Source organism: Balaenoptera borealis (genome assembly GCF_965194805.1).
Source record: "Balaenoptera borealis genome assembly, chromosome: 12".
NCBI lineage: Eukaryota > Metazoa > Chordata > Mammalia > Artiodactyla > Balaenopteridae > Balaenoptera > Balaenoptera borealis.
This window is the reverse complement of record NC_138869.1, coordinates 7111073-7134074: the sequence shown is the minus strand read 5'-3', so window position 1 is coordinate 7134074 and position 23002 is coordinate 7111073. Positions and strand designations below refer to the sequence as shown.

Below are 23002 nucleotides of genomic sequence, written 5' to 3'. Positions count from 1 at the left end.
AACATAACATTGGCAGCGCTATTACTCGGAGCCACGTGAACAATCCCTCAGTGCTGTGTAACACCCAACCTGACTCAGATTCTTCCGTTGTCTTAGAAACATTTTCCAGCTGGGCTGTGGAGCGGGGGACCGCTGGGGGACTGGGACCACAGGAGGGGCAGGTACGCACTTCCCTTCAGAGCCGCCGATGGTGGAGGCTGGCATTGGCCTCGTGCCCATGTGACAGTTGGATGCATGGCCGCCTTACCCCCCAAGAGCGTAAGCTTCCGGAGAGCAGGGGCCTGGCCTCTTTCTGCCACCTGGCCACCAACCTCAGGCCCGCCCAGGGCAGGGATTAAATTAACATGTGGTAGAAAAATGAATTAGTGAGTGAATGAATGAATGAATGCCAAGGCCAATCCACTGATGCGTCAGAGGTGGGGAGGAACGTGTGTTTGATGGCTCCACCCACTCCCGCTGGCCTCCCTGCCCCTCAGGCGATAGCTGGGGTCCCTGACTGCGTCACTCAGTCCACAGTCCACACTCCAGGGCGGCAGACCCCGTCCGAGGCCACCCCCAGGTGAGAGAGCAGCAGCCAGAGCGGTGGCAGGGCTGGGCTGGGGCAGGGTTGCCCGCGGGGCTTGTCTGTTCCCCGTCGACAGTGGGCCGTGCTGGCCCCGGTTACAGGCGAGCGCGGCGGAGGCTGCCCGGGCCCTGGCGGGCAGCGCGGGGACCCCCCTGCTGGCTTCCACCATCCAGGAATCTGTGTGTGAGCTTGTGTGGGGGGTGGTGACTGTGAGAGCCACGTCAAGAAAGACACAAGTCTGGGGGTGAGGGGTGTCGGTCCCCGAGAAACGGTTCCTCCGAGACCCCATAGCTGGCAGAGGCCAGTTCGTGGCGGCCTCGAGAGCCAGGCCACGGACTCCGGGCTTCAACCCCAGGATGACTGGGAGCCAGAGACAGTGTTTGAGCAGCCGTAATCCGGCGAACACTCCTTACAGGGGGTCCCAGTCTAAACCAGGAAGCTTGTCCCTCGGGATGGGGTTGACACCCCTTTTCCTGAGGCCCTGGCCGGAGCCCACGCCTCCCGTGCCGTCGGGCTAACCCAGCTGCATTCCAGCGGCCTTGTTCTGTGGAACGCAGCCTACCCTGCCATCCCCACCCGAGGCAGACAGGAATACTTGCTTGAAGTCGGTGCATCCAACGTGACTCAAAGAATGTGACCAAGAAGAAAATACTCCAAATGTTTACTAAAAAAAAAAAAAAAGCTGTCTTCTCCCCTCTTTCATGTGAGTTGCCCAGAGGAATACAGCTGCAGCTGAAAGAAATGAAGCTTTCTGCTCGTGATGGATGGACGTGCAGGAGGAGGGGAGGTGGAGGAGGAAGAGGGGCAGGAGGGGGGAGCGGGAGGGGCGGGGTGGTGGTGTCAGCTCTGGGCCCCAGCCTGCAGCCCCCTCCCAGGGCGGCGCTCACGCCTGGGGTCTCCGGTGCATGTTTTGTGAGGGCCGCGTCCGCGGCTGCCTGCCCGCTGGCTGCCACGTTGTCTTAGGTCACCGTCCTTGGAACGGACCCCTGAACGCAGGGCATTTCCCAGGAAGCGGGAGCCAAGCTGGGCGGTGATGCAGCAGCTACAGAGGCTTCAGCTGGTCCCATGAGTGGCTCTGGGCTGCAGTGGCCCTTTAGAGTTGTCCCCAGCGTCAACCAGTCATCGGCTGGGGCCGCCCTGATGCGGGGCCGTGACCGCGGGTGAGGCGGCTCCCGTGACGGGAGGACAATTCCAGGAGGGAGGCGGCTCCCGTGACGGGAGGACAATTCCAGGAGGGAGGCGGCTCCCGTGACGGGAGGACAATTCCAGGAGGGATGCGGCTGAGGGTGTCAGCGGCTGACACTCCGGACAGACAGGCAGCGCGTGCATGGTCCCGGAGGAGGACCTGGGGGGGCACCGCGGCGTCCACTGCACCGTCCAGTCCTGTGACCGTGGCCTGGGGGAGCAACGCCATCCCGGCACCCCCGCCTTCCTTCTGTTCAGCTGCATCCCGTAGTGCTACAGCCAGACGACCCGGGTTCACATACCAGCCCAGCGCTTCCCATCTGTGGCCCCTGGTGCCTCAGCTTCCCCACCTGTAAAATGGGGGTGATGAGGATAAATCTGCCTCATAGGGTTACCGTGCGGATTCAGCGAGTTGCTGTCTGTTAAGGGCTTGGAATGCCAGCTGATGCTGTCAGTGGCTTTTATTGGAGTTGGGCACGGTTCCTGCCCTCGTGGGGCTCACAGCCTGGCGGGAGGGATGGGTGTGCAGACAGGAAGTTATGACACAGGGCAGTTTGGCGTGGAGCAAGCATGGGGCTCTGTGTGAGCAGCTGTCCCTACTCTTATCCAGGAGGAACACAGGGAGTTCATGCAGCGCCATCAGTAATCCAACCACCATAATAACACAGCTGCCCTTCCTGAGGGCTCCTCCGGCCGGGCACCACGCCTCTGGTCACTGGGTCCTGATGCTGCCGCCACTGGATGTGTTCTGTTGAACAAGGAGACACGACCGAGGCCGGTGGAGGGGTGGCGCTCACCCAGTGTCCCAGCCGGGGTCTGTTGGGATCACGGAAGGAACTTGAACGAAGGGGTTACTTACAGGGCATACGTAGCATGCAGGCTGTCCTCCGAGGGGTGCTGCAGCACCTGGGGCTGGCAGCTGTGGGGAGCTCGTACTGCCCGGGGCCTGCGGGGCAGAGGGGGGAGCTGTGGACCGGAGGAGAGGGGCCGCTTGGCGGGAGCCGTGGCTCCAGGTAGAGGAACGGGGTGACGGCCACCACGTGGCCCTACAGAGAGGGGATCCGGGGAAGAGATGTCCCTGCCTCTTTCTCCTCGTGCCGTCTAGTCTCTTGCAGGACTCCCCGCTCCCTGCTCCCCACTGCCGGCTGGGCCTGACCAGACGCTGGAGGACAGGGAGCCTGTGGGCGCAGGGTACACAGGTGAGCCTCCAGGGCCGGAAAAGGGGGCACAGAGGTGCCCAGCACACCCAGGCCCTCAGCCTTGACTCCAGCATGGCCCCCACCTTGTGGGGCTCCTTAGGCAGGTGGCATGAGGGGCCCAGCACAGGGCACGGCCGTAGCACGTGCACAGTGAGGGACACCTTCTGTCACACACAGAGGATGAAGGACCGGTGCTGGCCTCTGTTGTTGCAGGTGGTTTGGGTCATGTGCAGCTTGGAGATGAGAAACACGGGCAGCTGGGGCCTGGAGCCCTGGAAGAGGAAACCAGCGGGACTCGGGGACCATCCTCCTGCCCACGTCCCCCGAGTCTAGCCCAGGCAGGACCTTCTGTGGAAAGCACACAGCCCCGGAGGAGGAGGCCTCGGCGCCCAGCAGATGTGCCCCCTGCTCTCTGTGTTCTCCCCGACGGTGCCGCCTCTCCCAGGTGGCCCGGCTGCCTCCGGTCGGGGTGGGAGTGGGTTTGGAGAAGGTTCAGGAGCCGGGTCTCCTGCTGGGGGAGGGTGGCTGGTAGCTGAGAGCGGGAGAAGGCACAGCGGCAACACGGACGGGAAAGGATGCCGCAGGGAGTGGGGCAGATGGGGTGAGGGAGGAGGTGGTGACCGTGGAGGCTCTCCCGTGCAGGTGGCAGCAGCGCAGACGCGCCGCAGGAGCAGGGGGTGCGGGTTACGACAGGGCAGGCGTCTGCATGTGGGAGGAGGCAGGAGGCAGGGCGACGGGCCGAGCTGCTTCAGGGGGCCCACTGGCCACTCACGGTGGCCCCGGGGGGATGGTCACTCCCTCGTGTCTCTGCACTACCACACTACCCAGAGGTCGACTCCCACCCAGCAACATCTGGGAGAATGTGCCCTCCTTGTCCCTCTGTGTCACTGTCTTCTCTCTTGGAAATCCCCCTCTGGCGCCTTCATTGTACAGGCGGGGAAACTGGGGCCCAGAGAAGAAAAGGGGTTTGCTCGCAGCCACACAGCAATGTGGAGGCAGAAGCAGGACCAGCGCCTGTCAGCTTCTTCCACCCCACAACCCTGCCCCCTGCCCCTCCAGCACCGCACCAGGCTCACCCCGACATCCGCAGCATTCGTTGTGCGGAAACGAGAACTCACGGGTTAGGGGCCTGTAGTGTGAGACGCGCCACACCAGGCCCTGATAGCCCTTCTCTCCTTAATCCCCAGCATTTCCTCTGAGGAAAGAGCTGCTCCTACTTTACAACAAGGAGCAGATCGCTGAAGATGCATGGGTGCCAAGTAACAGAATGCTTAACCAGATGTGGCTTCATTGATTGATAGGAGCTGGCTTTTTCTTGCAAAATGAAAATCTGGATGTAGTTTCTTTCAGACGTTCAACAATCTCTTCAAGGCGCAAGCTGTTTCCATCCTTCCGTCTGCAGATTGTCACCTTGTTGCCCTCTGGTTCTCTTGCCTCGGGGTCACAAGATGGCTGCCTAAGCTCCCAGAATCACGCTTTCGCACCACAGCATACAAAGACGGAAAACAAGAAGTTGCTCTCTCAGGTCTCTCTTTTTATCAGGTAGTTTCCTGTGTTTTCAGCCTCTGTGGTCAGCAGCAGGCAAGCTGTGGTTAGGCCGTGGAGGGCCAGACAGGGAGTGTGCCCTGTTCCCTCTGGCTATTTCTGCCATCACCAGCATGTGGTGGCCAGAGGTGGGATTCGAAGCAGGTTCTTGGGCTACCTGGCTCTGACACTGGTACCTTCTCCCCTGCTTCAGGCTGATTTTTGTCACAGTGTGCTGCCATGTTGAGACTGATTCTGACTGCCTGGGTCACTGCTCACCAGCTGGGGTGCACACGGCCCAGAACTGACCTCTCCCTGCAGAAGAGTCAGGCTGGCCAACAGTGGGGGGTCAGACGGACAGAGCAGCAGATGCCCAGCTAACCCGCAGCCTCCACCTTCAGGGCCTGGCCTCCCCAAGGCCCTCAGATCTGCTTCCTGCTGTGACTTCAAACCCATGAACTAAGGACTGTCTATTGGGTCTATGTAAAACATCTTACTGCACAGACGAAAGGACCTCTGGGACAGTTAGGACATTTTAATCCATAAAGGACAGAAACCCAACTCAAGCCAGCTTAAAAACAAAGGAAATTCGTTAGTTCATGGAACCAAATGGTCCTGAGGTAATGGATTCAGGGCCAGCTTGATCCAGGGTACAAATGATACTCCCAGGAACCAAGTCCACACACCCCTCATACTCTATTTCTCAGCTCTGCTTTCTTAGTTAGACCCACATGGTTGCGAGATGCCTGTCCATAGCTGTCCACGGCTCTGCCCTCTGTATCCCATCCTGTTCCTCTGGCACGAAATTACCAATAGTTCCCGTCTTCTCTTCACACCGAATCCCCAGGACTCACTCTGATTGGTCCTGACTTGCCTGAGTCACCAGCCCATACCTAGCAATGACCAGAGGGAACTGAGAGTGATGACCAGAGGGAACTGGGATTGATGCCCAGTGGGATCTGGAAGTGATGACCGGTGGGATCTGGGGGTGATGACCCGTGAGATCTGGGGGTGATGCCCAGTGGGATCTGGAAGTGACCAGTGGGAACTGGGAGTGATGACCGGTGGGATCTGGGGGTGATGACCCCTGGGATCTGGAAGTGATGACCAGTGGGAACTGGGAGTGGTGACCCGTGGGAACTGGGGGTGATGACCCCTGGGATCTGGAAGTGATGACCGGTGGGAACTGGGAGTGATGACTGGTGGGATCTGGGGGTGATGACCCGTGGGCTCTGGGGGTGATGATGGGTGGGATCTGGGAGTGATGACCCGTGGGCTCTGTGGGTGAGGACCAGTGGGAACTGGTGGTGATGACCAGTGAGATCTGGGAGTGATGATTGGTGGGAATTGGAAGTGATGACCGGTGAGAACTGGTGGTGATGACCAGTGAGATCTGGGGGTGATGACCAGTGAGATCTGGGGGTGATGACTGGTGGGAACTGGGAGTGATGACTGGTGGGAACTGGTGGTGATGACCAGTGGGATCTGGGAGTGATGACCTGTGGGCTCTGTGGGTGAGGACCAGTGGGAACTGGTGGTGATGACCAGTGAGATCTGGGAGTGATGATTGGTGGGAACTGGGAGTGATAACCGGTGGGAACTGGTGGTGATGACCAGTGAGATCTGGGGGTGATGATTGGTGGGAACTGGGAGTGATGACTGGTGGGAACTGGTGGTGATGACCAGTGAGATCTGGGGGTGATGACCGGTGGGATCTGGGAGTGATGACCCGTGGGACTGCTTTAGCGTCCACGGCTGGGGAAAGGCTCACCGAGGAGTCAGAGTTTGCAGAGCTCAGAGGCCACACTGCGCTCGCTGTAAAACAAGGCACAAAGAGAAGGGTGTCAGGGGTGGGAGAGGTCGGGAGAGGTCCGTGCTGGAGGAGTCCTGCTGGGGCTGGACGGGGCGCGGGCAGGGCACTCTGAGGAAGAGGTGGCATTTGCCGGGGCCCTGGAAAGGCTGGGATGGCCCGGCCCATGCCGGGATGAATGGAGGTGCATTCCTGGAGGAGGGCAGGTAGGAGGACCGGTTGCCCTGAGGTGGGGAAACCCTCCTGGGCTGTGTTTTTCCTGGGGACTGCAGTTTGGCGGGGAGGTGAAGGGGGGCAGTGGAATTCAACACTGGCAAACTGCTTTTGGCATTAATACTCACTCAGATGCCTTTCAGAATGCTGTGGCGGGTGACAGAGGCTCCTGGTCCCAGGAGCGCCATGTGGCAGGGACATGTGGGAGCCAGAGGTTGCTGTCTGACCTCCCTCCCCTGAGAACCCCTCCTCCTCCAGGAAGTTCACCCCTAGATCATCTGGGCAGCCCCGAGAGTTTGGACAGCCCGGGAGGCCAACCTTGATGGTATCTGTTGGGTGTAATGAATCAGGAATCTTTCTGGAGCCAAGTTTCTCCGGAGGCCTCTCCCAGGCCTGGGAGCCCCGCCCTGGTAATTCTGGGCTCTGGGCAGCACCTGGTACATTGTTGGCACTTCCTGGGGGACCTGTCAGAAGGAGATTGATTTTCTTCCCTCCAGCGGTGCAGAAAATCCTTCCTACTGCTCCAGACAGGTTTGGGGCTGGGCTGGGGGACAGAGAAGCAGGGTGAGAGCAGCCCTGCCCCACCTGGTTCAGGAATCTCCACTGCAGACCCCACACCCTCCCAGGACAGGTGCTCACCCCCCCGCCCCCCGGCGGCCCCTCCAGTGCTGGTCAGCCTAGTGGGGACGGCTGGCATCTCACTGAGCTGGGATCTGTTGCCTATGACTCCCCTCCAGCTGGGGTCCCAGTCCTGCCCTCGGGACAGACACCCAGTCCCTCCCATTCACCCTGCCCCAGGACAGGCCTGCAGAATGTATGGGGCGGTGACCAGGACCCCAGAAACTGCCTTCTCTAGGCGGGGCAGCTCCAGCTCCTTTAGCCTGGGCTCTCCAGCCCCTTCCTCTCCACGTGCGCTCTGGTTCTGTGCATCTGCTGGGGCGTAGCCCAGTTCTGAAAACCATAGAGCAAGACCATCTCCTCTCGAATTGTGAGCGCCAGGCCTCTGTTAATACGGCTTCAGATGGGTGGCTTTTTAGCAGGCTCTTAGTTCATAGTGCTCTGGTGGTCAGCTAAAGCTTTCCATCTTTCTCAGTCTCTCCTATCTTGTGCTTCCGCAATCTTGTTTTTTTTAATACCAAAAATTATAGGTGTTCGTCCTACTTTTGGCTGTTTTCAACCACACGTTTTATTTAGTCTTTGGAAGTGACTGAATCCTGACTGGGATTATCCACTGTGGACACCCAAGCTGGCTGGGGCCAGATTTCAGTGGCACCAGAAGACCCTTCCGCTCCCCGAGAGGCCCCTCTTCCTGGCCACTCACTGTGCCCCAAATTTTCTCATCACACCCTCAACACATCATGCCCTTCCCCAAGCCTGGCCCCTCCTCCGGTCCCTCGTCTCAGTGCACGGCCTCCATATCCATCAGAGGCCCATGAGTCACCCCTGGGCCCCGCAATCCTCCCCCACCGAGTACTGCCTTCTCTTCCCTCCACTGCACCCTCTTCGTCGGAGCTGCCATCATCTCTGGCCTCGGTGATGGGGACATTCCCTCTGGATCTCCATCCTGCCACTCTGACTCTCTGACCTCATTTCCACTCACTTTGGCATGATCTTTCGAAGTGTCAGTCAGACCTCATCACTCCCTGCACGAAAGCCCCTTGGCTCACAGGTACTCCAGGTGCATCCCTGCCCTGAGCGTCCAGCCCCGCCGCCTCCCTGCTCCATCTCTTTTCACGCGGCCCCAGCCGTGTCTCCGTTCCTCTCGGGGTCGGGCTGCATCCCTCCCACCTCTGGGCCTTGGCGTGTGCTCTTCCCTGGTTTGAATTGCCGTTGCCCCATCCCAAGTTTGGCTGGTTCTTTCTTTTTTTTTAATTTTTATTTTATACTGGAGTATAGTTGATTAATAATGTTGCATTAGTTTCAGCAAAGTGGTTCAGTTATACGTATACATGTACATGTATCCTTTTTCAAACTCTCTTCCCACTTAGGTTATCACAGAATATTGAGCAGAGTTCCCTGTGCTATACAGTAGGTCCTTGTTGGTTATCTATTTTATTTTATTTTTTTAATGTCAGGTATTTATTTAGAAAGATTTTAGTTTCTTTTCCTTTACATTTTTACGTTTATTCACTTTCCTCAGGTTCCATAGAAATTTTTTAAAAAATATTATTCCAAGTTCGAATTTAAAAAAATTTTTTTATTTTATATTGGAGTACAGTTGATTAACAATGTTGTGTTAGTTTCAGGTGTACAGCAAAGTGATTCAGTTATACATATACATGTATCTGTTCTTTTTCAAATTCTTTTCCCATTTACGTTATTACAGAATATTGAGCAGAGTTCCCTGTGCTGTACAGTAGGTCCTTGTTGATTATCTATTTTAAATATAGCAGTGTGTACATGTCAATCCCCAAATCCCAATCTATCCTTCCCCACTGCCTTACCCCCTGGTAACCACAAATTCATTCTCTAATCTGTGAGTCTGTTTCTGTTTTGTAAGTAAGTTCATTTGTATCATTTTAGATTCCAGATATAAGTGATATCATATGATATTTGTCTTTGTCTGACTTATTTCACTTAGTATGATAATCTCCAGGTCCATCCATGTTGCTGCAAATGGCATTATTTCATTCTTTTTTTATGGCTAATATTCCATCGTATATACGTACCACATCTTGTTTATCCATTCATCTGTCGATGGGCATTTAGGTTGCTTCCAGGTCTTGGCTATTGTAAATAGTGCTGCTGTGAACTTTGGGGTGCATGTATCCTTTCGAACCATGTTTTTCTACGGATATATGCCCAGGAGCGGAACTGCTGGATCATGTGGTAGGTCTGTTTTTAGTTTTTTAAGGAACCTCCATACTGTTCTCCATACCGGCTACACCAGTTTACATTCCCACTAACAGTGTAGGAGGGTTCCCTTTTCTCCACCCCCTCTCCAGCATTTGTTTGTAGACTTTTTAATGATGCCCATTCTGACTGGTGTGAGGTGATAACTCACTGGAGTTTTGATTTGCATTTCTCTAATAATTAGTGATGTTGAGCATCTTTTCATGTGCCTCTTGGCCATCTGTATGTCTTCTTTGGTGAAATGTCTATTTAGGTCTTCTGCCCATTTTTTGATTAGGTTGTTTTTTTGATATTGAGCCGCATAAGCTGTTTGTAAATTTTGGAGATTAATCCATTGTCAGTCGCGTCGTTTGCAAATATTTTCTTCCATTCTGTGGGTTGTCTTTTCGTTTTGTTTATGGTTTCCTTTGCTGTGCAAGAGCTTTTGAGTTTAATTAGGTCCCATTTATTTTTGTTTTTATTTCCATTTCTCTAGGAGGTGGGTCAAAAAGGATCTTGCTGGGATTTATGTCCTAGAGTGTTCTGCCTATGTTTTCCTCTGAGTTTTATAGTATCCAGTCTTACATTTACATCTTTAATCCATTGTGAGTTTACTTTTGTGCATGGTGTTAAAGAGTGTTCTAATTTCATTCTTTCACGTGTAGCCGTCCAGTTTTCCCAGCACCGTTTATTGAAGAGACTGTCTTTTCTCCATTGTATGGTCTTGAGTTTGGCTGATTCTAACGTGTCCTTCCTGGTATCTGGCCCTTGCTGCAAACAGCGCAGCTCCTCCTGGGTCAAGTTTTCTTCGCTCTGTGTGTCACTCCTTCACAGCACTCACCAACTTGTAATTAGATTTGGGGGGAGCATTAATTCCATGGCTGCTTCTGGTGTGGGTCTGCAGGCTCAGAGAAGGCAGGGGCAGCATCTGCTTGTATCATGGCCCTCCCAGGGCCTCCACAGCAGGAGTGATGCCAGCAGCACACAGTAGGTGCTCAATGCAAAATGAGTGAGCGAGTGAATGAATGCACATCAGAGCAGACACACAGTAGGTCCTTCTTTCCCCTCGCAGCTGGCCGGCACCTGTTCCACGCCAGGCTCTCTGCCCGAGGCTAGGAGGTGGAGGGGAATGTCCTGGCCCCAGCCCCCCATGAGTGTCACAGGTAGGGTTCTCCAGGAGGAGAGGCTGAGATGGAGTTCGGTCTAAGCTGTTTATTAGGGGTCAGTGAAGAGGGCGGGAGGAGCAGGACAGGGCAGAAGTGCAGCTGTGATGCTGGCCTGCAAAGCCACGGTGGGAGCTCTGGAGCTCTGGAGCCGCGGTGGGAGTGGCCGGACCTTGGGACCCCCGCCTCTCTCTGTCCCGGGCTGCCGGGAGGGCTGCAGGGATCTGGAGCTGGGACAGACCCTGCAGGATCTGACAGCTGGAGGCTGCCCTGTCCCGTGGTGTGCTGGTGCCGGGGCTTATCACTCGCAAGACCCAGTATTAAATATTAGAGATTTGCAAGCTGATTGGGAAACCACCGGTAGCTTAAAATTGGCCATGGTGGGAGCATTTATCCCACAGGAATTGGCAAACACTACAAAACAGGGCTCTTTTTTTTTTTTTTTTTTTGAGAGCCTGTCCACCAGCACATTTCTACATGTAGCTGTGAAGCAAGACCTCCCTTGAAGGGGGTTTGGGTGGTATATCTCCATGTCCACCACAGAGAGCTGCTGGCCTGATGGGGGAAGCTAACAGGTAGATAGTCATCACAGGGACAAAGTGAAAATTACCCAACAGCCCAGGACAGTTATGGAAACCATGAGGGAGTCAACGACTGCCCTGGCAATCAGGGAAGGCTTTGTGGAGGAGGTGACTTTTTTTTCTGACAGCGTAGAATATTCAAATGGTACAAAGAACAATCCTATGAAAAGTAAGGCCCCTGATACCTGGCATCCTCCCCGGAGGCAGCTACTCCTACCGGTGTCTCACGTATTCCTCCAGGGATGTTATTCTGTGTTCTTAGGAACACGCACGCACAGGTCTTTTCTGTCTCGTACAAACAGCTCCTGCTCTGCATACTTTCCTGCACCTCTGTTCCCTCCACCGTGTACCTCACTAGAAAGTACAGGGCCGCCTCATTCTCTCTGGCAGCTGCAGGACATTCCAGTTTATCGGTGCACCATGATTTGTAGAACCAGTCCCCATTGGTGGATCTTTAGATCCTTTCGGCCTTTTGATATTTCAGATAATGCCTCTCTGAGGCTGTCATTTTACACATGCATGAGCCTCCCCGGAGGGTACATATTCTGTGGTGGAATTGTTGGGTTGAGCCTCTATAATGGCAGTAAAGATTGGCCTTCCAGATAAGGGCCGGCAGGTGCAGAGCCCAGAGGTGGACGAAGGGGAAAGAGGACAGGCTGGGAGTCCCGGGGTGGGCTCGTGCTTGGCTCTGCCACGAGGAATGATGTGCAGCGCCGGGGTCAGGGCCCACGCAACGGGCACATTCAGACTAGGAAATTCGGGAGAGTTTTAAACAGAGACTGCAGGCCAACAACTGATGAATGGGTGGATAGAGTGCGGCATACCCCTATAATGGAATATTATTCAGCCATAAAAAGGAATGAAGTGCTGACACCTGCTACACCATGGATGAGCTTTGAAAGCATGATGCTGAGTGAAGGAAACTGGACACACAATAGGCCACCTATTGTATGAGTCCATTTATATGAAATGTCCAGAACAGGCAAATCTATAAAGACAGAAAGTAGGTTAGTGGTTGCCAGGGACTGAGAGGAAGGGAGAAACAGGAGCGACTACTGATGCGCATGGGGTTTCTTTTGGGGTGATGAAATTGTTCTACACTTAGTGGTGATGGTTGCACAGCTCTGCATATACTAAAAACCACTGAATCGTGTACTTTAGGACAGTGAATCGTATGGTATGTGAATTATATTGCAACAAAGCTGTTTTGTAAAGGAGAGGTTGCTAATAAAACAAAGGACAAAGTTAAAGGAACCAAGGGGGATGGTGCAGCACCCTGGGGCTGGCACCAGGGGTCCCGTTACTCCTTAGGGAGGTCGGGCTGCTAGAACCCAGGGGGACTCACAGAGAGCATGTGGGAGCCGTGACCTCTGCTAGAGGAACGCAGCCACCCTGCGGGCCAGCAGGGAGGAATACCAACCAGGACTCTGCTCTGCCCTCAGGGCTCCCTCCAGCGCCTTCCACTGGCCAGACCCACCTGGAAGGGGCGCGGCTGCATTCGGCCGGTGTGCCCTGGGCCAGGCCACTCACCGATAACCATCAGGGAACTAGATCAAGCTCAGGGGTGCCACCCTCTGGTCCAGCCTCCTGGGGAAGGGTGGGGAGTGCTCTGGAGAGACGTATGGAGGAGATCCAGCCTGCTCTGTGGTCTTAAGTAAGTCCCTTCCTTTCTCTGAGACTCAGTTTCCTCACCTGTGAAATGGGATGGACATGCCCATCTCTCAGCAGGTGTCAGACTACCAGATGCCATCAGAGCTCTGAAAACGCTTTGTCTGGGTTAAAAAGCAGTGTGGATACGAGGTCAGGATTCTCGGAGAGAGTCAGAAGCAGCCTCGGAAATCATTTAGTTCAAACCCTTGAGTTCAAAATGGGGAAACCCAGGCCCAGCGAGGACATCCAGCCGGGCAGCTGCAGAAACAGCCAAATCTTGACTCCAGAAAAACTCCCTCCTTCTCTCCTAGGATTTTTTTTTTTTAAATGACTATTTTTTCAGAAAAGTTTTAGGTTCACAGCAAAATTGAGGAGAAGGTAGAGAGCTTTCCTATATTACCCTCCACCCCCCCCCCCCCACACACACTCTCTCTCTCTCTCTCTCTCTCTCTCTCGCCCTCTCTCTCGCCCTCTCTCTCGCCCAGCACCAGAGTGAGTGGTGGATTTGTTACAGCCAACGTGAGGTCTTTTAAAAATCGTAAATCCTGCTCCTGGCCACCGCTGGCTGCCCTGTCCACACACAATAAAATCCCATCTCCCGGCCCAAGGAGACAGGATGACTAAATGCCATGTGGTGGCCTGGATGGGATCCCGGAACAGAAAGGGGACATAAGGTATCGACCAAGGGAATCTGAATAAAGTATGGACTTCAGTTCATAATAATAAATTAATATTGGCTAATTAATGAATTTACCACACTAATGTCAGATGTTAGTCATAGGCAAAACCGCATACAGGATGCATGGGAATCCTCTGTACTATTTTCACAATTTTTCCGTAAATGTAAAACTAAAAACAAGTTCAATAAAAAAACACTGAATAATAAAAAAATCGCACCTCCTTAACATGGTTGGTAGAGCCTCTGGGATGGGCCCCCCTACCTGTGCCACCTGGGCACCTGCACTGTAGCCCGGCCACCGCAAGGCCTTGGCCCTACTGTGCAGAAGCCTCGGGCCCTTTGCCCTCAGGCCCTTGGCCCTGCCTCAGTCCGTCCTTCAAGCGGAGAGGAAACGAGGGAACAGGTCTGTGCTGCCCTCCGCTCGGGTGTCCCCCTCCCGTCAGTGTCGCGTAGCCGCCCCTGCCTCCTCCCGCGCTCTCCAGCCCGGATCCTGTCCCACCTTCTCCTTACTCTCACTTACTCTGTTATCTGAAGTGGCTGCGTGCTCCCCTCTCCCCGCAGCGTGTCTTCTTTACACGGGCGGCAGCTTCGTGGCCTTACCTTTACCGAGACCCCAGTCCTTGCACGGTGCCGGCACACAGTAGGTGCTCGGCGTGTCCCTGGCTCCTGTGGAGGCCAGTTCCCTGCCCTGCCGTGACCAACCAGCAGCGACAGATGGAGGCGAGAGGCGGAAGGAGAACTGGGTGTGTACCGAGGCCAGATGCCTCACCATCTGTTTTCTCATTGGCTTTCCTTTTGCACTGAGGCTCCTCTGCATCAGGGATGGTGAAACAGCAGCACCCGAGCAGTCCCAGGTGCCCGGTCTTTAAGCCAGGACCCACCAGTGCAACCACTGACATCGGTCCACACCAGCGGCTCCAGGCCCCCCACTGCCCCTCTCCCCGCGCAGCCCCTCCCCAGGTCCTCCGACTTGCCCTCCATCCGGCAATGCAGGGCCGCTGCTCACCCAGGCAGGGCCTCCAGGACCCTGGACATTCAGGCTGGATGCTTGGGCTGGAGGTACCAGTTGTGCCAGGGTTTGAAGGCACTCCATTGCTGATTTCTCTCTGGGCATTTCCTGAGAGCACCCGCCATGTGCCCGGCACCTGGGACGGTGCACGGAGCCGTGTCCTCTCAGAACCTGCAAACCCTCGACCGCCTGACACAGAATCACAACCCAAGCTCTTCAAGTGTAAGGGGGGTGCCCCGGAAGTCCCCCTGGGCAGCTTGGAAGCTGGGAGCCAGGCTGGCCTCACGGTGGGAGCACAGCGTGGCTTTGTCCCACACACCTCCTCTGCTGTTGTCCCCTGCTTTGGGCAAAGGGCTCGGTGCCCGTCTGGGTGACCAGCCCTGGCCAGGGCGGCTGTGATTATGCCCAGCTTAATGCGGACATAATGCGATCACTGAGGCTCTCAAGATGCAGAGTTTGCAGCGTTAAGGGGCTGCGTGTCGTCTGATTAGGGGCCCACACAAATGCCACCACGGCCTCAGGTCATGGGTGGCCACAGAGGAAGAGGAAGGCAGCTGCCTGCCCAGCCCGGGCGCCTGGCCCTGGCTCTGGGGCTCGTTGCCCAGGGGCCACCACCGAGGACACATTCAGTGTCACAGACACACAAATACAACCCAATGCTTCTTCACGACATCCTACCAGGGACTTTTTTTAAAAAAGCAGCGCAGAAGTTGAGACACAGATGTAGAGAACAAACGTATGGACACCAACGGGGGAAAACCGCGGTGGGGTGGGGATGGTGGTGTGCTGAACTGGGCGATTGGGATTGACATGTATACACTGATGTGTATAAAACTGATGACTGATTAAAAAAAAATAATAAATTAAAAAAAAATCCTCCCCAATTGGGACACACAGTTTTCGAGGGCAGGAGCCTGCTGTGTCCCCCTTTGCCTGGCAAAGCAATAAAGCTATCCTTTTCTACTTCACCCCCCAAAAAAGCCAACTTAATTAGTCTAATTCATATACTGTACCATGCCCTCACTCAAAGTGTACAGTTCAACACTAATATATTCACAGATATGCGCAACCATCACCACAATCAATTTACCTCAAAAAGAGACCTACACCCTCTTCAGCCGTCTCTCCCCATTTCTCCAACCTCCTCCCAGCCCACTAGTCTACCTTCTGTCTCCACAGATTTGCCTCTTCTAGACATTGCCTATAAATGCAGTTATACAATACGTGGTCTTGTGTGTCTGGCTTCTTTCCCTGAGCAGCATGTTTTCAAGGTCCATCCATGGTGTAGCAGGTGTCGGCACTTCATCCCTTTTTATGGCTGAATAATATTCTGCTGAATGGATGGACTTCATTGATCTGTTCATCAGTGGTCATTTGGGTTGTTTCCACTTTGGGGCTCTTTTAAAGAATGCTGCTATAAACTTTATCAGTTTTTTATGTGGATGTGTGTTTTCATTTCCCCTGGGTATATGCCCAGGAGTGGAACTGCTGGGTGTCTTAACGTGCCCGGGTGGCTACAACAAAATGCCCTAGACTGGCTGGCAGAGAAACAACAGAAATTGATTTCTCCCAGTTCTGGAGGCTGGGAGCCCGAGATGAGGCTTGAGTCCTGATGAGGACCCACTTCCTGGTTCGTAACTGGGGCCTTCTCCCTGGGTCCTCACGAGTTGGAAGGGGCTGGGGTCTCTCTAGAGCCTCTTTTATGAGGCACTAATCCCATTCACGAGGGCTTCACCCTAGTGATTTAAGAACCTCCCAAAGGCCCCACCAAATACCATCACTTTGGGGGTTAGGATTTCAATGTGTGAGCTGAGGAGTGGGGAGGGGGAGACCCAGACATTGCGACCATAATCCTGGGTCATTTGCTAACTGTAGGTTTAACACTTTGAGGAACTGCCAGGCCACTTCCACAGGGGCTGCACCATTTCACATTCCCACCAGCAGTGTTTGAGGGTTCTTTCCCTTTTCTCCATATCCTCGCTAACAACTGTTCTACCTGTATTTCCTCTTGTAGCCATCCCAGTGGGTGTGAACTGGTGTCTCATTGTGGTGCTGATTTGCATTTCCCTGGAGCTAATGATATTGAGCATCTTTTCATGTGCTCATGGGCTACTGTACCCACTGCATTTTTAGAAATTGCAAGTATAGCTTACATGCAAAAAAACACTCAGATCATCCATTTGGATTTTAAAAAATAATTATAAAGCACTCATATCAAGGAACAGAATATTGCCAGGACCCCAGGAGCCCCCTGGGTGATCCTCACCCACCACAGCCCCTCACCTCATACCCGACGGACAACCACTGCCTTGATATTTATGACCCTCATTTCTTTACTCTCCATTGCACTCACCGCCTCTGTATGTGCCCCTAAACAACACAGTCCAGTTTTGCCGCCTTTGAACTTGATACACATGAAATCATTCTGTGGAAATCGTCCACGATTGCCTCTTTCCCTCCCCACTGTATTTCTGAGGTTGACCTCTGCTGCCGTGGCCGGTCATGGTCACTGCCCTCGAGCGTCCCGTTGAGCCCACACCCCTCGCTTATCCATTTTACCGTGGACGGACATCAGATCATGCCCAGGTTGGAGCCACAATGAACGCTGACGCTCTGAACATCCTTGGACCTGTTTCCTGTGCACACAAGCATATGATTCTCTAGGGCATACATCTCGGAAGGGACACTTCTGAGTCACAGCTCTGTGCATCTCAGCTTTCCAGGTGCTCTGTGGCCTCACCCACACTCAGTGTCAGAATCTGTTTTCAATGCCCCCTGCCCCCAGACATCCGTGTTGGAGTCTCTGACGCACTAAGATCTACCAGCCAGGCCGGGAGGCCTCAGAAACGCCTGCCCAACTCTGCCCCCAGCACACACCACACCTCTGCACCTCGCTCTTCCCCACGCTTTCTAGGCCAACACGGAAAGGTGACATGTGGGAACTATCTCCTCACTGATGACCAAAAGGGGCATCTGTGTGATTTGGGGGGGCTGCTCACCCACCACCAGCTGCACGTGTGCGGAGGTTGCAGGACAGTACGTGCTCTGTCGCTCTAGGTGTCCTGGAACCAGACATTCAGCCGACCAGAATCCATCCCTGTCCCCGAACACTCTGGATGCCCCGGCCTCGCTGGCTTGTTTGAGTGCAGACACTGTGGTCTTCCCTTCTGTTGAGTATACTGACCAGCACTGGTCACCTCCTCCTGGAAGCTGAGCATCTAGGGTTGGGAGGACCCTGGACATGGGCCCATCCTTGGAGATGGGAATCTTATCTTGTCACCTCTGTGTCCCCAGCACCAGCATAGGCCCAGACCCAGAGGCAGAACTAATGGCTATTTTTGGGATATCTGATTTTGTTCCAGCCCTCTAACTTTTGTCAGAAAAGATGGAATTGCCTTCACTCCGTGTTCACTGAAGGCAGCTGAGGCCCAGAGAGGGTGTGTGACAATCTCAAGGTCACACAGCAAGTAAGCAGCCATCAAGCACTTGATTTGCACCCCTTGGCAGTAAGACCCTCGTTCTTGAACACCTCATAGACCAGCTCTAGGAGTTAGCTGAGCCTCGGTTTTTGCCTTGTTAAATGGAGTCACACTAACTCCATGGAGTTAAATAAGACGCCACGTATAAAAGCATGGACCCAGTGTGTGGTGTGCACAGGTGACGAATAGATGTCTAGTCATTTACTCATTCATTCACTTATTCTTTCACTATGTAACAGGCAAAGGCAATTTGGCAGTCTGGATGAAGAACCAGGAAAATGACCCAGAAACCACGTTCACTAATATATCCCCATCCCAGTGCCTGGCACACAACAGCAAGTGTCCATTAGGATGAAATCAGGCTGAAGATGAGGAGGAAGAAGGAGAAGCTTTAGTTCCAAAAATGCCTCCTTACACATTACATATAGTTTTTAAAAAAAACAGAAAGAAAGGAGGGAAGAGAAAAATTGGAAAAAAAAAAAAACCAAACCTGAAAGCAATATAAAGATCTTGTACTATGGGGGGTTTGGTAAATGGTGTCTTCTTTTATTGCTGGGATATTCCAAAGCAGGGGCCAGCAAAATCCAGCACGTGGACCATCTCTGGCCCACTGCCTATACATGTAAATAAAGATTAAGTGAAAACCAGTCATTAGCTTTGCCTGTCCTTGAACTTCCTATCAGTGGAATCACACAGTATATTCTCTTTTGCCTCCAACTTCTCTCATGCAACATTACATCTTAGAGATCGGAGCTTCTTATGTGTATTAGAAATTCATCCTCATTTCTGTCCAGCATCTCATTATATGATTATAATGAAGTACTATCATCCTCCCCGTTCTGCACGTGGGGAAACTGCAGCTCTGCTGAAGCAAGTTGCCTGAGGGCACACAGCAGGCTCATGTTAGATCTGGGATTTAAACCCAGGGTCCACATCTCTGCTTTTCACTCCCTGTACAATGCTGGCCCTCATGCTGTGATGATGCCTGAGAGGTGCTGGGAACTCAGAGGAAGGAAAACATCGTCCAGGCTGGGAGTCAGGGAAGGTGAAATCAGAGTCAGGGTTCCCAGACTCAGATGTCCATAGGGCCTGACAGCTGCCACAAGTGATCAAAGCAGATGACTTCTGAAAAAGCATAGCTGGCGGTCAGGGAAGCGATAGGGAGTGGTAAGGACTGTGGCGAGTTGAGGGATGCCGACCCGTGAGGGAGGCAGGTGCTGATAAAACTCCAGGTATCATGCCATGCGATGACGCGGGCTGAGGAGGGCCAGATGCAGCAGGACTGCCGTGTGGCCTCTGTGGCCAGCAGGTCAGTGCCCAGCTGCACTGGTTATGAAATAATTTGAGTATCACTCCAGAGTTGCCAGATGCCCTTTCTGTTTGCCAACAAACCTGGCAGTCTGTCTTTGAAAGTCTCCTGGTTTTTAAATGTTGGTTCAAAAATGGTTTTAAGCCTGTGCAGCCCCGAGAGAACCTATGCGTGGTCTGGACTGGCCTGAACTGATCTACGCGCCGGCATGAGGGCCACTCAGGGCGGGCTGGCAGGGAGGGGAGGCGAGTCCTGGGGAAGGCACAGCACACAGGCTGCAGGTGAGAGCGGTTCGAATCCAGGTCTCAGTTTCCTGCACCAGAAAGAAAAACACACGCCAAACCCAGCCAGGCGGGGCAGGGGGCGGGCGGGGCAGGGGGCGGGCGGGCCAGGGGCCCCACTCGGCCGGCGACGCAGTGACGCGCTGTGCTCTCCCTGCCCCCCCGCAGATCCTGGAGGAGAACATGAAGCTGGAGTGTAAGTGCCACGGCGTGTCGGGCTCATGCACCACCAAGACCTGCTGGACCACGCTGCCGCAGTTCCGCGAGCTGGGCTACGTGCTCAAGGACAAGTACAACGAGGCTGTTCACGTGGAGCCCGTGCGCGCCAGCCGCAACAAGCGGCCCACCTTCCTGAAGATCAAGAAGCCGCTGTCCTACCGCAAGCCCATGGACACCGACCTAGTGTACATCGAGAAGTCGCCCAACTACTGCGAGGAGGACCCGGTGACGGGCAGCGTGGGCACGCAGGGCCGTGCCTGCAACAAGACGGCCCCCCAGGCCAGCGGCTGCGACCTCATGTGCTGCGGCCGCGGCTACAACACCCACCAGTACGCCCGCGTGTGGCAGTGCAACTGCAAGTTCCACTGGTGCTGCTACGTCAAGTGCAACACGTGCAGCGAGCGCACCGAGGTCTACACGTGCAAGTGAGCGGCGGGGCGGCGGCCCCACGGGCCTCACGCGGGGCGGCGAGGACTGGACGCTCTCCACGCCACGGGCACGGCCCAGACCTCTGCAGCCGCGCTGAGCTTGTCTGCTGTGGGGTCCCCTGCGGGGGACCCCTCCAGGGCCCCGAGTTGTCCACGCCACACCCAGCGCCGCTCCCTCGGCCCCAGACACCGCCTGGGGCCTCCTCGGCTGGAGCAGAGCCTTCGCACCAGGAACTCTGGACTCCGGGGCCTCAAGAGAGCAATATTTAACAATTTATTCTGATAAAAAATAATATTAATTTATTTAATTAAAAAGAACCCTTCCACCTCGTCGGGATCCGTTTCTGCAATCAAAGTGGACCGCTTGCTTTCCTGTGGGATAATTCTGTCGCTAGGACAAGGAGCCGAGTAGAACTGTACATAATGATTCTTTCTGCAGATACTTCTACTAGTTGATTTCGCAAGTACCCCCTTGCCGCACTAGATGTTTAAGTGCAAGGGCAGACATCCTGTATACCTATGTAGACATATACACACACACTTATATTTTTTTGCTGTTTGCTGCTAATTCTCCAGAGATTTAAGCTGGTCCAGAAATGGAGACGTTTTCCAGGATACGTTTCCCATCCTGTAGTCCTCCCCAGCTCAAACATCACCATTAGAAAAGTCCAGTTTGGAATATATATAGAGAGGAAAGGTAATACTAAAACTCCCAGCAGTTTCCATCTTTTGGAAAGTGAGCCACTGGATAAGAGAGAATATTTTGTAAGAGACTATTTTTATATGAATATTTTATTTATATTGAGTCTGCCTGTATCATTCCACGGCTTGTGCTTCTTCTTAATTCCAGTACTCACTTTGGGGTGAGGGGGGGTGAGGCCTGGGTGTGGGGTCAGCCCCACGGGGACCCTCACATGGCCGGGTTCTCAAGTTCTGTTGGCCACGTGGGCAGAAGCGGCCCCAGACGCCTGGGCTGCAGTGTCATCGGTATCCCCAGGAAGGAAGCAGGCCCCTGGCCACAGCCTGTTGAGCTCAGGCCTTTCGAGCAGGGTCCCTGAGCGGTGGCCTCGAGTGGAGCCGTGCAGCGGCAGGCTCCTGCCCTCGGCATCACGTGACCATCACAGGGACAGGTCATCGTCACTCAGCAGAAGCCAGCTAAGGGAGCCCGCTCCTCACCAGGATGCCCTGCCTTTGCCGTGTATCCTCAGTTATGGGGCAGCAGAGCTGGGGTGAGGGGTCCCTCGAGCAGCAGTGAGTTAGTGGATGGGTGGTTGGTGTCACGGTTCCAGGGCAGAGAGAGGTGTGGATGAGGCCTCTCTACACTGGGTCCAACTACAACCAGTGCCTCTCAATCTGGAAAGCTCTCCCCCAGGAGGGTGTGGTGTCCTAATGTGTGTCCGTTTGCATTTCCCTGTGTGTGTGTGTGTGTGTGTGTGTGTGTGAGAGAGAGAGAGAGAGAGAGAGAGAGAGAGAGAGAGAGAGAGAGAGAGAGAGAGAGAGAGAGAGAGAGGATCCTCGGGGTTGCCATGTGACGGCACCCTCGAGCACCTCCCGGGTGCTGATGTGTGTACGTCTTGTGTGCTCCTGCATGTACACAGCTATCTGTGTATCTCTCTCCATGTGCCTGGGAGATTGAGGTTGCTGTGTGTCCATGCATCTGCTGGTCCCGGGTTGTCTCTGCTTGCGGTTGAGGGCTTGTGGTATGAAGCAGACAGCGGGGACCTTTGGTGATTGTGTTGAGCCACCAAGAGATGGCACCTCTGAACTACGTGCCCATAGACACTGATGAAACTCAGATACCTCTGAGACCACAGCCCCATGGCCCCACACACTGGGAGCCCCTCAGTGTCTAAGCTGTGTTGGACTCCCCAATGTTAGCACTGGGCCTGGATCACAGCATGGACAAATAAAATGGCTGAACAGTTGGTTGACTACTTCCCTTGGACCATTTTTTTCTTCTTTACATGGGTGTCAGGATGGGTAGGCATGTAAAGGGATGAGTGGATGGATGAATGAGTGAGTGGATGGATGGATGGATAATGATGGGTGGGTCGGTGGGTGGATGGATGGATGGATGGATGGACGGACGGATGGACGGACGGATGGATAGATGGATGGATGAGTGGATGGATGAGTGGACGGATGAGTGAGTGGATGGATAATGGATGGGTGGGTAGGTGTGTGGGTCAGTGGATGGATAGATGGATAATGAATGGGTGGGTAAGTGGATGGGTCAGTGGATGGGTAGATGGATGGATGGGTGCGTGGGTAGATGGATGGATGGATGAGTGAGTAGATGGTGGATGGATAAGTGGATGGATAATGGATGGGTAGGTAGGTGTGTGGGTCAGTGGATGGATGGGTAGATGGATGAATGGGTGGGTGGATGGATGAATGGGTGGGTGGATGGATGGATGGGTGGAAGGATGGATAATGAATGGGTGGGCAAGTGGATGGGTTGATGGATGGATAGGTAGATGGATGGATGAGTTAGTGGATGGGTGGTTGAATAGATGGATGGATAATGCATGAGTGGGTAAGTGCGTGGGTCAGTGGATGGTAGATGGATGGATGGATGGATGGATACATGGATGGGAGCGTGGATGGATAAGTGGATAGATGGTTGGATAATGGATGGATGGGTAAGTGGGTGGGTTGGTAGATGGGTAGATGGATGTGTGGATGGATGAATGGGTAGGTGGGTGGATGGATGGATGAGTTGATGGGTGGATGGACAATTTGATGGATAAAGGATGGGTGGGTAGGTGGGTGGGTCGGTGGTTGGGTAGATGGATGGATGAATGGGTGGGTGAATGGATGGATGGATAATTAATGGGTGGGTAAGTAGATGGGTTGCTGGATGGATGGATGGATGG

At 54.1% G+C, this 23002-nt stretch overlaps 1 protein-coding gene and 1 pseudogene across 3 annotated transcripts in view; one reads left to right on the top strand and one right to left on the bottom strand.

Moving 5' to 3' along the window:
- Window positions 1-22057, top strand: part of WNT7A (Wnt family member 7A) — a 70299-nt gene extending 48242 nt beyond the window's left edge. The window contains exon 4 of one of the 2 annotated variants that reach the window (XM_082346013.1): window positions 19648-22057. In XM_082346013.1, coding sequence (XP_082202139.1) covers window positions 19648-20127 — 480 coding nt within the window. In that variant the 3' untranslated portion in view covers window positions 20128-22057. The remainder of the gene's footprint in view (window positions 1-19647) is intronic. The other variant, XM_082346014.1, reaches the window with a different exon arrangement.
- LOC309607107 (shieldin complex subunit 3 pseudogene) overlaps window positions 1-23002 on the bottom strand; it is a 296341-nt pseudogene that overhangs the window by 102731 nt on the left and 170608 nt on the right. The window lies entirely within an intron of this gene.